A 12,374-nucleotide genomic window follows, 5' to 3' on the forward strand; every position below is an offset into this window, starting at 1 on the left:
AGGAGTCTGAACTCAGGATATTCAATCTCAGATATCTGAAGGATATCTGAATCAAAGACCGCAATCCAAGAATAGTTAAGTCTATGTAGTTTACAATGACATTTTTTCAAGGACCACAGAGAAGTCGAAATAAATCTCCCTGGTCTTGACTTATTCATCATGTAACCATATATATTAAAGAACCAGACCTAAATGGTCCCCTAGCAGAAGATCTTATATTGGCATAAATCCCACTCCTCTCCTCCCACTAGAAATGATCTTTTTGACCAGAAGAAATATCAATGGCGATCAGCAAAGTTATTTTAATGGATGTGAAATGGTTTTTGGGTTCGGGTTTGGTTTGTTAGGGTTCATCTTGCTGTGAAGAAAACAAGAAAATGAGCTGGTAACTGATAGCCAAAGAATAAGGACGATGGAGGTTAAGGGAAAGAAGTCTGCTTTTGCACAAAGGGTATGCACGAACATCAAAGCTTAACTAGCCGCCAAAGTCTGAGACAACGAGTTTGAACAACATCTTGCATGAGAAATCTTCCTTTGCCAACAAAAACTTCTCTCTGTGTATCTGACATCGGCCTTAGTGTACTCAGCTTACAAACCTGCAGAAGCAGACAATCTCATTCTACCAATAACACAACAAATACATGAATAACAACAAAGTAAGTAAATGAGAGAGAGAGAGAGAGAGTCTTATACAGCTCAAAACCTTCCCCACATTTTGGTCACAGCTCAACTATATGCACAAAGAAATTAAATACAGACAAAAGCAGTCATAGAGAGAGGATATATACTCAAATACAACTGATTTTGCCAAAAGCTGGCTAATATTCAGTCTTAAGAAATAAAAATCAAGAATATCCAGCCATGGAAACTGAGAGCCTGTTATACTTGCTGTGGCAATGTCTTGTTTTGTGCAGCTGTCAATGACCACATCTATGAAAGAGTCCCATCTCTCTCTCTCTCTCTCTCTACTAGAATTGGTATCCCCTCTTTCTTTCCAGATCGGATGACAGAAAAGGGGCAAAAAGGAAAGTTAGAGTTAATTCAGGAAGAGACTTGAATTTGATTCACTGATAACTACCTTTTCCTTTTGATCCCCTTCAATAATTATTATGTCCTCCAGTGCCTGTCTAATTAAAGTCACTTTCTTACCTGTCCACATCCACTTAGTAAAATAAAAAATATTTACAGTTTGTATTAACACCCTACATGGGCATTGATTTTCTGGTGGACAGTTTCCACTGAGGGCGCTACTAGGCTTATTGATTTTACTTCTGGGTCCATAGATAGAGTGTAAATAGGCTATCATCTCTTTTACTTGAGAGAAGTTGTTGCCGTAAATAAACACTTTGGCTTTGAAGTATAGAGTCTGAATGATATAGAGTCGATTCCAAATATAAACCAACAATTAGTCTATCAGCATTAAGGTATAGGCAATAACTTATGGTTTGAGCTTTTATATTTGGTTTCAGGATCACCCTCCACTCCCAGAGAAGGAAAAAGAAAGCAGGAAAAAAAAAAGGGTTTGCAAGGACAGGATAGTCAGCAGTGACATGGCTTCTCCATTGTCACTTCGATGAGATGCTTAACATTGGTCAGCAAAGTGGGGTACTTTGACAAGCAAATGAGTTGTCTCATGGTCTCTTGTTCATATTTCAGAAGCATTAAGCCTTACCATACATCAGTTTCCCAACTTGTTACTTCAGATCAGCCCGTTTGCTTTCTGAATACTTGTCGGCACCAAACTACTAGGGCTGTTGGCAATACTCAAATGCCTATGTAAATAAAGGAAGTTCAGTCATAAGGACCACTTGATCTCTGGTTCCTGTAGCAGGTAATGAAGGTTTTGTTCCTTAAATCTGAAAGCTAGTCTTCAATTTCAAAATTCTATAATTGGATTCTTTTTATGTCATTCTACACCTTTTGATGGCTAACCTTAGCTTGCTCAAATACTTCCATTGATAATTCTATGGTTCTTCAGTATCACAGATTCAATGATCAAGTCAAGTAAGGAAGATGTCAAAGATTGCAACTATAGTTGGAGGAGCTGCAGGGGCGCTTGCATTCGTGGCTATAATCGTGGGGTTCTTTTGGTTTTACAAGTCATGTAAGAACTTTTCAAATAGAACCTCGGAGACAGGCTCCTCGGATCCTTCTGCATTAAGTAAGGTTTCATTGCAACAAGCTTGACACAAACACTGTGTAGCAGCAACTTAAGCTACACTTTTTACTTGATATTTACTAATTACAGCTCCCATACTGCAGTGGAGTGGAACAAAGGATCTGGACCCAGTTCATCGGCTGGCCAGTCTTTATTTGGACCTCAGGGAGCAAGGCAGTTCATACTGGAAGAGTTGGAACAAGCTACCAAGCAATTCTCTGACAGTAATCTCATTGGATGTGGAAGTTTCGGTCCGGTATATAAAGGTTTGCTTCGTGACATTGTTGTGGCTATCAAAAGACATCCAGGTGCTCCTCGGCAGGAGTTTGTTGCAGGGGTATAACCAGTTCTGACTTACATTGCTCATGTCTGATACATATCTGCGTCAAGTGCATTACAAATTGGAAATCCCTCTCTCTCTCTATCTCAAATGCTTTAGCTTTATCATTTGTTCATTATCTCAACTATTAGATCCAAAAAGTCATCCCCCAGGTAATTATGGAAGTTGATGGAGATATATGATTCTGTTGTAGACAGGTTCATGAAGAGAATTAACTGTCAAAGCTTCTTTTACTTTTTTCCCACTTGATTCATCAGGGTCTACTATACAGTTTCATTCTAATAAATGATTTCTGATATTGACTATTTGATAAAGAAGCTTCAACATTATGTTTCTAATAGCTCCAAACTCAGACAATTGGAATAGAAAGTGACACAATAGAGTGTCAAAACAGGTAATCTATTTGTCAGAGATTCGACATCGGAATTTGGTTACTCTTCTAGGCTACTGTCAGGAAAGTGGATCTCAGATGTTGGTCTATGAATATTTACCTAACGGGAGCATGTGCAATCATCTATACGGTATGAATCATCAACAACATAGATTTTGCTTGATCATCAATGCAAGACATCACATTTTATCTGTTGTGTGACAGATACCGGACGAGAGGCTCCAACTAGACTAGAGTTCAAGCAGAGGTTATCGATAGCTCTGGGGGTGGCTAGAGGTTGAATCTAAAAGAAACTGATGAATTGAAATACTAGAGTAATACAACTGAGTTTCAAAACTGAGGAAATTACGTTTATTGAATGTAGGTTTATGCCATTTGCATGGCCTGAAACCTCCCTTGATACACAAGAACTTCAAAACGGCCAATGTCTTGGTTGATGAGGACTTCATTGCTAAAGTTGCAGATGCAGGGTTCTCAATGTTACTTGAAAAGATAGAAGAAGCAGGTCCATCTCACACGTCTAGCGTCAACGTTTTCCAAGATCCAGAGTAAATTTATTTGTTTTTCTGATTGCATTTTGATACTGTTGTGGAAAGAATAACCTTCACCAATGCTTTAGTTTAATCCTGTGCATCAATGTCAGGGTGGAAGTATCAGGGAGCTTCACTGAAATGAGTGATGTTTACAGCTTTGGGGTCTTCCTTTTGGAGCTCATAACAGGAAAGGAGGCTGTGCATATCAATTACCTGAGATCCAATGAGAGCTTAATCCAATGGGTAATCAGAATATTATTACCTTGGTTCACTAGGAGAACTTTCTTTCATTTTGGGGTCACAAAGACAGATCTTTGGAAAAATTTGGTGGGCTTTACTTTGTTGCTCCCTCAAAAATTTGAAGCAAATTTTTTGCAGTTCTTATAAAATTATGGTCACCATTCTCTACAATATAGGAATCATTAAACCTCGATACCTTACAAATATCTGCTAATGCTAAGATCAAGGTTCATAAAGCTAGGGAGAAAGGTTTAAGTTTCCAAATATGAATTTGAAGGAAGCTGCTTTCTAGTTCCTACAAATATTGGACTAGTGTCTATCCATTAAGGAATTCACCAAATAATGTCTCATACTTGCTCCTAATGGTTTGTGTGTTTCATTTACTCTTAGTTCTAAGCATTCATTGCCTCATGCATGAAACTTCTGTTTCAACTGCTTTCACTAACTTATTGAAGGTACAATCACGGCTGAGTTCCAATGATTTTGTGGACCGTCAACTAGTTGGAAACTTCACCATGGATGGCATTAGGGATATGATCAGGCTGACACTAAAATGCATGAGTTTTCCAGGAAAAGAGCGGCCGAATATGAACATAGTTGTGCTTGAGCTAGAACGGATCCATGAAAAGGAGATGGAATTGACAACAGTCAGGGGTGAGGGTACTGCAAAAATTACTCTAGGCAGTGAGCTATTTGCTTCAAAATAAAGAAATGATTCCAAGTTGTTAGCGTTTGGTAAGCTTGGGCTAAGCTTAACCTTACACAAAAACCACTTGAACTGTCTATAAGGTAACGAGAGAAAGACAATCTGGGCAGGTGTAGGGGTAGTCAAGCTGCTGTAAAGGAATGGATATGTAATTATGGATTTGATTTGTCAAGATGCATAGTAATAACCGTAATATATCAATCAATTATGAACTTTTCTACTAAATGCATTTGTCAACTAAACAAGTCGATTACCAGAACTGCAAGAACAGGGCTGGCTACTGCTTGTGATAGGAATCGTGCAAGCTGAAAACATCAAAACAAGAAGACCAACCAATAGATTCCATAGCAAATTTAGGTGTGAGATTCTTCATAGTTATGATAATCAGCAACCAGAGAGTCATCCATGCAAACCAAATAAAGCTATATATTAAGTAAATGTAACAGATGAATCAAATACATGCAAGCAAGAGATAGCTTCAGTACTCTAATTTGACATCTCATTCCAATGTCTTCATCACTCTGCCAGTTTGATCTTTGTTTTGAGCATCAGTCTGGCAGAAGTTTCAGTTGGTTGTCTCCAAAAGCTCCTGGCTACAGCACATTTGCAACAGTCTCTACCCCTTGCTCCAGATGCCCTTGAAAGAAGCACCAGGCAAACAGCAGATGAGCTCTTTGAACCAATAAAAGAAAAAACATAACAGTGCCACACGACATGGTCAAAAAAGTGGGAAAGCATGTTCGATGATAGACTTGCATAGGAAAATTAAGATGCTGATTAAGATCACAAAGGTCACACTAACTTGTTCCTATAAGGAGACAAAAAATATTCTCACTGACTTAATAAGAAGACAACTAAATCATGCATGGTAGTAAATGTTTTCCAATTGGTCATGTTTGTACATTATTCAAAGCCATGCATGCCATATACAAATAAGCACATCAATTTTTTTACGCAGGACAATTTCCTCGTACTAAATTGCTGCTTAGGACATTATACAACTTCACTTTTCGGGTGAAAACACCATAGAAACTGCAGCTGCTGGTCCATTTAGATGAGTGCCCAGGAAGAATGTTAACTTCCTTCAGTCCGAAAGGTCTGCTCTGAAGGGATCCTAGAAACTAAAGGTGAACTGAATGATGTTTATATGGCCCTGCCTGTCTCATAATGCGAAAAATGATTTTGGTACAAGTAGATCAAACCACTTCAGCGGATACAGACGGGAAAGACAACGATTATGACAAACCTTCTCCCCCCACCTTTCATTTCATGTATAAGCATGGGGACCATGTGTACAGATCCTTCAAATCCACTTCAGGTTATAATTTTGAAATGACTCGACAAGTGAATCCGTAGTGAATCCTTGTAAGCTACATCATTGATCCATTACAGTTCTAGGTGAAAGAAGAAAAGATGCTTTTTCTTTAAGTGAGAAGAAAAGGTATATGAGCAGAACTCTGAGCTAATTCTCTAATATATACCAATAGATTACTAATGAAGAAAAGTTTTGTTTGGATATAGTGGTTTAAAGCTGTGTAGATACAAACTAAATGGACAAGTGGATGCTGCCATGACCCTCGAAAACTTCAGCCAAAACACAAAACTGCTGATTCTGCATCATCACATTATGGAACCATAGTAACGCCAAAGATTGTTTTGCCAATTCTTTTCATAACCTCACATTCATTCATTTTCTTTTTTTCGACTCTGAAAATCAATATTACAAATTGGTTAAGAATTGTACTTCCTGCTGCTTTTCTAGACAGCAAAGTCAGTTTCCCTTACATCATCGATAATCGTAGCCTGCCTTAAAACAGGAATCACATAGAACCAAACATAACACAAAACGATTCCTGGCCTACTTTGGCCCACAAGATAGCTTGTCCCCTGTTTGTCCAACGAAAGATCCGCGATGATTCAGGGAGGACGGGGTCCATAAAGATTTTACATTACCCTACTAAAATCCCCATCTCTTTCATCATTTTTCAAGCAAAGTTAAAATCCCTGGTATCCCACTCATCGCATACATACCACATTCACCACAGTGACCACAGAAACCTGACCATTGCAACTTGCATTACTCACAACATGCACAAGAATCAAAGCAAAAATAGCACCACATAGGATTTTTAACAAGAACATAGCTGTACAATCAATACCCAGATCATGAAAGTCGGTGAAAGATTCATGGACAACAGTTACAGACATGATTTTCCAAGCTGAAAGATATAAATTATGTAACCAAACATAAAGCGGAAATGTGATGAATGCAATAACAAAATGAATAAAAAAAGCTTCAAGCTTTGAAGACATACGTGAGGTGAGTAAACGGGTCTCTGAATGCTGAATAGCAAAGACAAGGAAGTTGCAGTTAAAGAGAACTGATCGAAAAGAACTTCACATTCTGTACTATTGTTTTTTTCCTTTTTCCTGCATTGGGTTTTGGTCTTTTCCTCCAGGGCCATTTACTTTATGATTTTTGAATTTTTGCCAACATACTTTCATATATACGCAATTTATACACTTTTCTTACAAGTTTTTTTTCATTGAAACCCCTTCCCACTAGACAACTTGCTCCTCTTTATATCTTACTCTAATGTTATACTTATTGGACATTTCTCTTATTTCTTACAAGTTTTTACTGATATGAATCATAAATAAAAACATGAAGTTTCCATATAAAATTCATATAATTGTTTGATATTAAATTCAATATTTCAAAATAAAAATGTATTTTTTTTTAGAAAACAGGCATATTAAAAAAAGCCCAAAATGGTGATTCAACTTGGGCAGTTTTCTAGCCCAAAACAAACTTGGGCTCCTGGGCCTTAACAGGGACACGTGGCGCGTCCATCACCATATCCACTTGAAAATACTTAAACCCTGCTAAAATCTCTCAGAACATTTTGCTGTTAACTTTCTCTCAGTGAAAATGGCTTCCATTTCCATATCCGCAAGCTTCTTTTCTCGTCCTCAAGCGCAAGCTCGCTCCAAAACCCAAAAGCCCTCCCCTCAAAAGAACCCAAATCCTAAATTGAAGTCCAAGAAGGTTGCGAAATTCAAGTCTTTCTCTTTATCTCCTCCTCCTCCTTCTCCTTCTCCTTCTCCTTCTCCTTCTTCTTCTTTAGGTGCCCAAGCCACCACTTACACTCGCCTCCCTCCCAAAGAGGATTTTGATTTCGATTCGGAAGTTTCCTCCTCTAGCGAATCCGATGAAATCAAGCTTTCCGATTCTGATATCGCAAAGATCACCTTCAACGACTCTTCCTCTGAAATTGAAGCTGAAATGTTAAATACCGATGATGATGATGAAGTAAACGAAAGTTCGGGTTTTGAGGACGAGTCCCACAATGGGAAAATCGCAGATTTTTATAATGGTGATGAGAGTTTAGATTTTGAGGAAGATGAGGAAGAGGAGGTTTATTATTACAACTCCGATGGCAAACTCGTTAATTTATCAGAAAACGACGGTGATGACATGGGATTGGAAGTCAAGGAGAAAGGAGTGCCGGCGGTTATGCGATGCTTTGACCGAGCAAAAATTTACGTGAAAGCAGGGGATGGCGGGAATGGAGTGGTGGCGTTTCGGCGCGAAAAGTACGTGCCTTTGGGGGGACCATCGGGAGGCGACGGAGGGAGAGGAGGGAACGTGTATTTAGAAGTTGATGGAGCGATGAATTCGCTGCTACCGTTTCGAAATTGTGTGCATTTTAGGGCGGGGAGAGGTGCGCACGGGCTGGGGAGGATGATGTGTGGAAGGAAAGGAGAGGATGTGGTGGTGAAAGTGGCGCCGGGGACGGTGGTTAGAGAGGCGGGTAGTGAGGAGGTTTTGTTGGAGTTGTTGCATCCGGGGCAACGGGCGTTGCTTTTGCCTGGTGGGAGAGGTGGGAGAGGGAATGCTTCGTTTAAGTCCGGGAATAATAAGGTGCCTAAGATTGCTGAGAATGGAGAAGAGGGTCCTGAAATGTGAGTTTTCCTTCTTACCATCACTATATTTTTGGTTGATCAATGCATTTTGGTTTTCTCTGTGACCATGGTATATTTTTAGAATTCTACATTGCTTGTGTTTAGACTGTTAGTTGTTAGCGTTGAAGGGACTAGAGAGGTCAAATTTGCGGAAAAGGAAAATCGAATTTTAAGTTCATGTTCTTTCGATGGGCCAAAGTAGTCTGAACTATCAGTTAGGTGCATGATTGAGAAACCATGTGTGTATGAATAAGTTTTAAATCTCATATTCTCATAAAACTGGACCTTCTTATCATGATGTCGTAATGTTCACTAGCAGTTCTATTTTGTGAACCGGTATAGTAGTTTGACAAGGCTTTCTTACATCATGCGTTTTGTTCTCAGTGCCAATGAAGATCCTACAATTTTTAATTCTCATTGTTGATCCTAATGAAACTAAGAGCAATTACCATCTTGCAATGGCTTTTTCTTTGTTTCTTATAATAAGTACATTAGGAACAATGGTACTCTTTGGCAGGTGGCTGGAATTGGAGCTAAAGTTGGTGGCAGATGTTGGAATTGTAGGTGCTCCAAATGCTGGAAAAAGCACCCTTCTGAGCGTGATAAGTGCTGCTCAGCCAGCAATAGCAAACTACCCTTTTACAACTTTACTTCCCAATCTGGGTGTAGTTTCATTCGATTATGATTCTACAATGGTAGTTGCTGATCTTCCTGGTTTACTTGAAGGAGCACACAGGGGTTTTGGCTTAGGTCATGAGTTTCTGCGGCATACTGAAAGATGTTCAGCACTGGTACAGACTTCTTGTCATACAGTGCAACTGCCGTAATCATACTCTTTAAAACTTAATTCTTAACTGCTTTTCATGCATTATGTTAGTATGATTCACTATTGGCTCCTTTGACCATTAAATTTGATCTCCTTAGTTCATTTTCTGCCAGTTTTTAGTACCATTTTTTATTTTCACCAAGGAAGGCATAGGGTTTAGTTTGATATTCTACTAGTCTAATTGATAAGGGTAAAGGGAGGATTTTAAGGCTGAACGCAATCCAATCTCTGCTTTCTGTTATGTAGGTACATGTTGTTGATGGTTCTGGACAGCAACCAGAACTTGAGTTTGATGCTGTTCGCCTTGAGCTGGAAATGTTTAGTCCAGAACTTTCTGAAAAGCCGTACATAGTTGCCTACAACAAAATGGACCTTCCAGAGGCATATGAGAATTGGCAATCATTTAAGGAAAAGCTACAAGGTCGTGGAATTGAAACCTTTTGCATGAGTGCAGTAAAACAAGAGGGCACTCATGAAGTTATCTCTGCTGCTTACAGGCTTCTACAAAAAAATAAAGAATCCAATGAGGGGTTTGAAGGTTAAGTTTATATTTGGTTAATTCTTTAAATTTACTATTGTTCACATCCTTGATCATATTTCAGTACCAAATTTTGATTCTATTCTATGAATTCTAATCCATTTACAAATCCATTAAATTTATAGTTGACAAGTCTTACCTGTTCTTTAGGTTTTCAAGATCCAGTAGATTTGAACCATGTAGCTGATATGGTTAATAAGCAGCGTAGCTCCTCCATTAGTGAGTTTGAGATCACTCATGACAGTAGTTGCAATACTTGGCATGTATTTGGAGCTGGGTTGCAACGCTTTGTTCAGATGACAAACTGGCGGTAAGTTAATAACTCTTATGTTTTATTGCCTATACTGCTCACTTTCTTCTTCTCTCAACTTGCTGTCAATGTCTTTCTGTGGAGTCTATTCTGTCCTAGTTTATTGTGTCTATTTCACTTTGCTGGTACTGTCAAGTCTGTTCTGTCATATTTCATTTCATTCATATCATTTGTTGAAGTCTGACTTCTATAAATTGTGGCATATATAGTACTGAATAGTCGTTATGCTGCATTAAAACTGTATTTGACTTATAGATCATGCAATGCAACTAGCTGGATAGTATTTTCTTTTTCTTCTTTTTCCCATAGAAGAGGGATACAATGAAGTTTGGCTCTGAGTGTCCAATGGAGTTTTCAGCATGAACTTTCCAGTTTTAAAACAGCATCAAGAGACTGTATTGATAAATACCTTGAATAGAAGTTTATGGACTTCAGTTAATTCCCCATGTTCTGCACTTGATCAGAATTTCGGACATCTAAGATTTTCTCTTACCTAGACTTTCTTTTCCCCTCCTGTCTCTTTTAAGTTTCTTGAGGTAGAAGGGTTCTGAAAATTCAGACAAAAAAGCAACCTTTAGTGCAATGCAGAAATATTGTTAAACACATAAAACTGAGGGGATAAATTTTGAATATTTCAAGTCCTCAATATGCATAGTTCACTTTTTATGACAAACATTTTCCTGTAATTAATTATGAGTGATCGAATCTTGTTTCTGTATGCATCGGACTGATACCAAAACCTGCTGTGATTTATTTCATATGACCTCATCAATTGTTCAGTGCTTCATTAAATTTTGATTGGCATTTTACATTGCTTGTATTGGTGATTCCTTTTGTTTTTATTGGTTTTCCTATTGTCTATATGGCATGTTCATTGTATAACTTGTATAAACCCAAGTGTAAGCCATTTGGTTTTCCATACGTAAATGGTTCATGCATTTCTTTGTTGGAGATATATGTAGTGGACTTTTACAAAAGCTTAGTTCTAAACAGCACAAACAGCAACTAAAATGAGTGGTCTGATCAAAATGTATACTATAACTATATCACTGCATGTTTCTCACTTACGTTAACCGTGCCAAATTGATGTTACTGTTATTCCTTTTCTGATAACATGTCACTTAATTAAAACAGATACCTAGACTCTGAGAAAAGGTTTCAACATGTCCTGGAGGCTTGTGGAGTGAACTGGTCTCTCATGAAGCTTGGGGTAAAAGAAGGTGACACGGTGATTGTTGGAGAGGTTCGTTGACACTTCCATTATATATTGTTATTGATGACATGTTCCAATTCATTGTGATGCATCAACCTAGCTATCAATGATCTGCTCAAACACCAGCCTTCCCTCGTTGCTTCCTTTTTCATTTTAGGGAACTAGAATAATCTTGGTGAAGAAGAATATTTGAGTGAAATTAAAAATGTGGGTCTTTTATGCAATGACCACATGTTTTGCTTTGTCCCTATCAGATGGAGATGGTGTGGCATGATTCTGCTGAGAATTCTGGTACAGCAAACATGAAGAAGAGATCAACAGAGTCAATAAAATGGCCTCAGTGGAAGTAACTGGCTTCTGTAAATTTTGTCTGTGAGCTGCCATATTAGGAGGTCGGCCAAGGTGAGGGCACATAACCACATCAGTTTCAGTGCCTGTTCGTTGTCTGATTTAGTTTAAACAATATTACACTGACTTGAACATTCAATCTCCAGATAAAGCCAAGAACCTCTCCCTTCATCGAAGAGGTAGGAACCGCTGCCTGAATTACAAATAAGCAAGGCAATTATATGCAAGCAGATCATAAAGGTGCCGTAAATTCATGAGAGATAACATGGATCTTGATTAAATATTCTCGGATTGACGCAATAACCAAACCATGGATTTGAGCATGCATGATGCTATTGTTGGTTCAACACATTCGCGTGCTTCACATTGGTGCGAAAGCACAGGCAAGTTCTTGTCCAATTCCTTGTATAAGGGCAACCATTGTCGAAGTAACTCATGTATAATATTCCAATGAAGTTTCAAACTTACACCAGTCACGATAGGGAGCATTTATGCCTCAGAATATCCAAGTTCTGCATCCAATTCCTTTCATTTTGTGATAGAAGTTGCAATGCAAGCAATTTTTACAAGGAAGAAAACTGTAAATTTGGTTTCATCAGGATCATATATCATGTGCAAAAAGCAGAATTAAATAGCCAAATTTGAGTTATAAATAGTTTATATAGTTTGGGTTTTGACCCCAACCAAGAACTTTGCACGAATGTGACTTACTCTTTGTACTTCTTCCAGTGCCTCATCCAACGAACACTTCCCTTCAATTGCGTGCTAACTTACAATTTTCTTCGTATCCAAACACAGGGTCAAG

General features: G+C 38.4%; 2 protein-coding genes and 1 long non-coding RNA gene across 4 annotated transcripts; 2 read left to right on the forward strand and 1 right to left on the reverse strand.

The window, feature by feature from the left end:
• LOC18603457 (probable receptor-like protein kinase At5g38990) lies at positions 1,244-4,593 on the forward strand. 2 transcript variants are annotated; one of them, XM_007035456.2, is made up of 8 exons: positions 1,244-1,840; positions 1,979-2,161; positions 2,263-2,495; positions 2,893-3,019; positions 3,094-3,165; positions 3,254-3,437; positions 3,533-3,665; positions 4,118-4,593. In XM_007035456.2, the coding sequence occupies exons 2-8, from the start codon at positions 2,014-2,016 to the stop codon at positions 4,367-4,369; spliced, it is 1,149 nt and encodes a 382-aa protein (XP_007035518.1). In that variant the 5' UTR covers positions 1,244-1,840; positions 1,979-2,013; the 3' UTR covers positions 4,370-4,593. The 2 variants fall into 2 exon arrangements, with proteins under 2 accessions (XP_007035518.1, XP_007035517.1); XM_007035455.2 differs by having other exon boundaries at positions 1,244-1,831.
• Positions 4,691-5,867, reverse strand: LOC108661510. Its single transcript, XR_001927334.1, has 2 exons — positions 5,628-5,867; positions 4,691-5,005 (listed from the first exon to the last, which is right to left on the reverse strand). It is a non-coding gene; the product is annotated as an uncharacterized LOC108661510 (long non-coding RNA).
• On the forward strand, positions 7,274-12,252 carry LOC18603458 (GTP-binding protein OBGC, chloroplastic). The gene is made up of 7 exons (XM_018120480.1): positions 7,274-8,334; positions 8,852-9,125; positions 9,407-9,698; positions 9,849-10,008; positions 11,143-11,251; positions 11,476-11,623; positions 11,716-12,252. Exons 1-6 carry the CDS (start codon positions 7,301-7,303, stop codon positions 11,569-11,571), a joined length of 1,965 nt encoding a protein of 654 aa, XP_017975969.1. The 5' UTR covers positions 7,274-7,300; the 3' UTR covers positions 11,572-11,623; positions 11,716-12,252.

Source organism: Theobroma cacao, chromosome 4, assembly GCF_000208745.1.
Source record: "Theobroma cacao cultivar B97-61/B2 chromosome 4, Criollo_cocoa_genome_V2, whole genome shotgun sequence".
NCBI classification, from domain to species: Eukaryota; Viridiplantae; Streptophyta; class Magnoliopsida; order Malvales; family Malvaceae; genus Theobroma; species Theobroma cacao.

Coding starts and splice junctions, on each gene's coding strand:
- LOC18603457 (XM_007035456.2), top strand. CDS start 2,014: ATGTCAAAGATTGCAACTATAGTTGGAGGAGCTGCAGGGGCGCTTGCA. Junction 3,166..3,253: donor AGCTCTGGGGGTGGCTAGAG/GTTGAATCTAAA, acceptor TATTGAATGTAG/GTTTATGCCATTTGCATGGC. Junction 3,666..4,117: donor ATGAGAGCTTAATCCAATGG/GTAATCAGAATA, acceptor AACTTATTGAAG/GTACAATCACGGCTGAGTTC.
- LOC18603458 (XM_018120480.1), top strand. CDS start 7,301: ATGGCTTCCATTTCCATATCCGCAAGCTTCTTTTCTCGTCCTCAAGCG. Junction 9,126..9,406: donor CTGAAAGATGTTCAGCACTG/GTACAGACTTCT, acceptor TCTGTTATGTAG/GTACATGTTGTTGATGGTTC. Junction 10,009..11,142: donor GTTCAGATGACAAACTGGCG/GTAAGTTAATAA, acceptor TAATTAAAACAG/ATACCTAGACTCTGAGAAAA.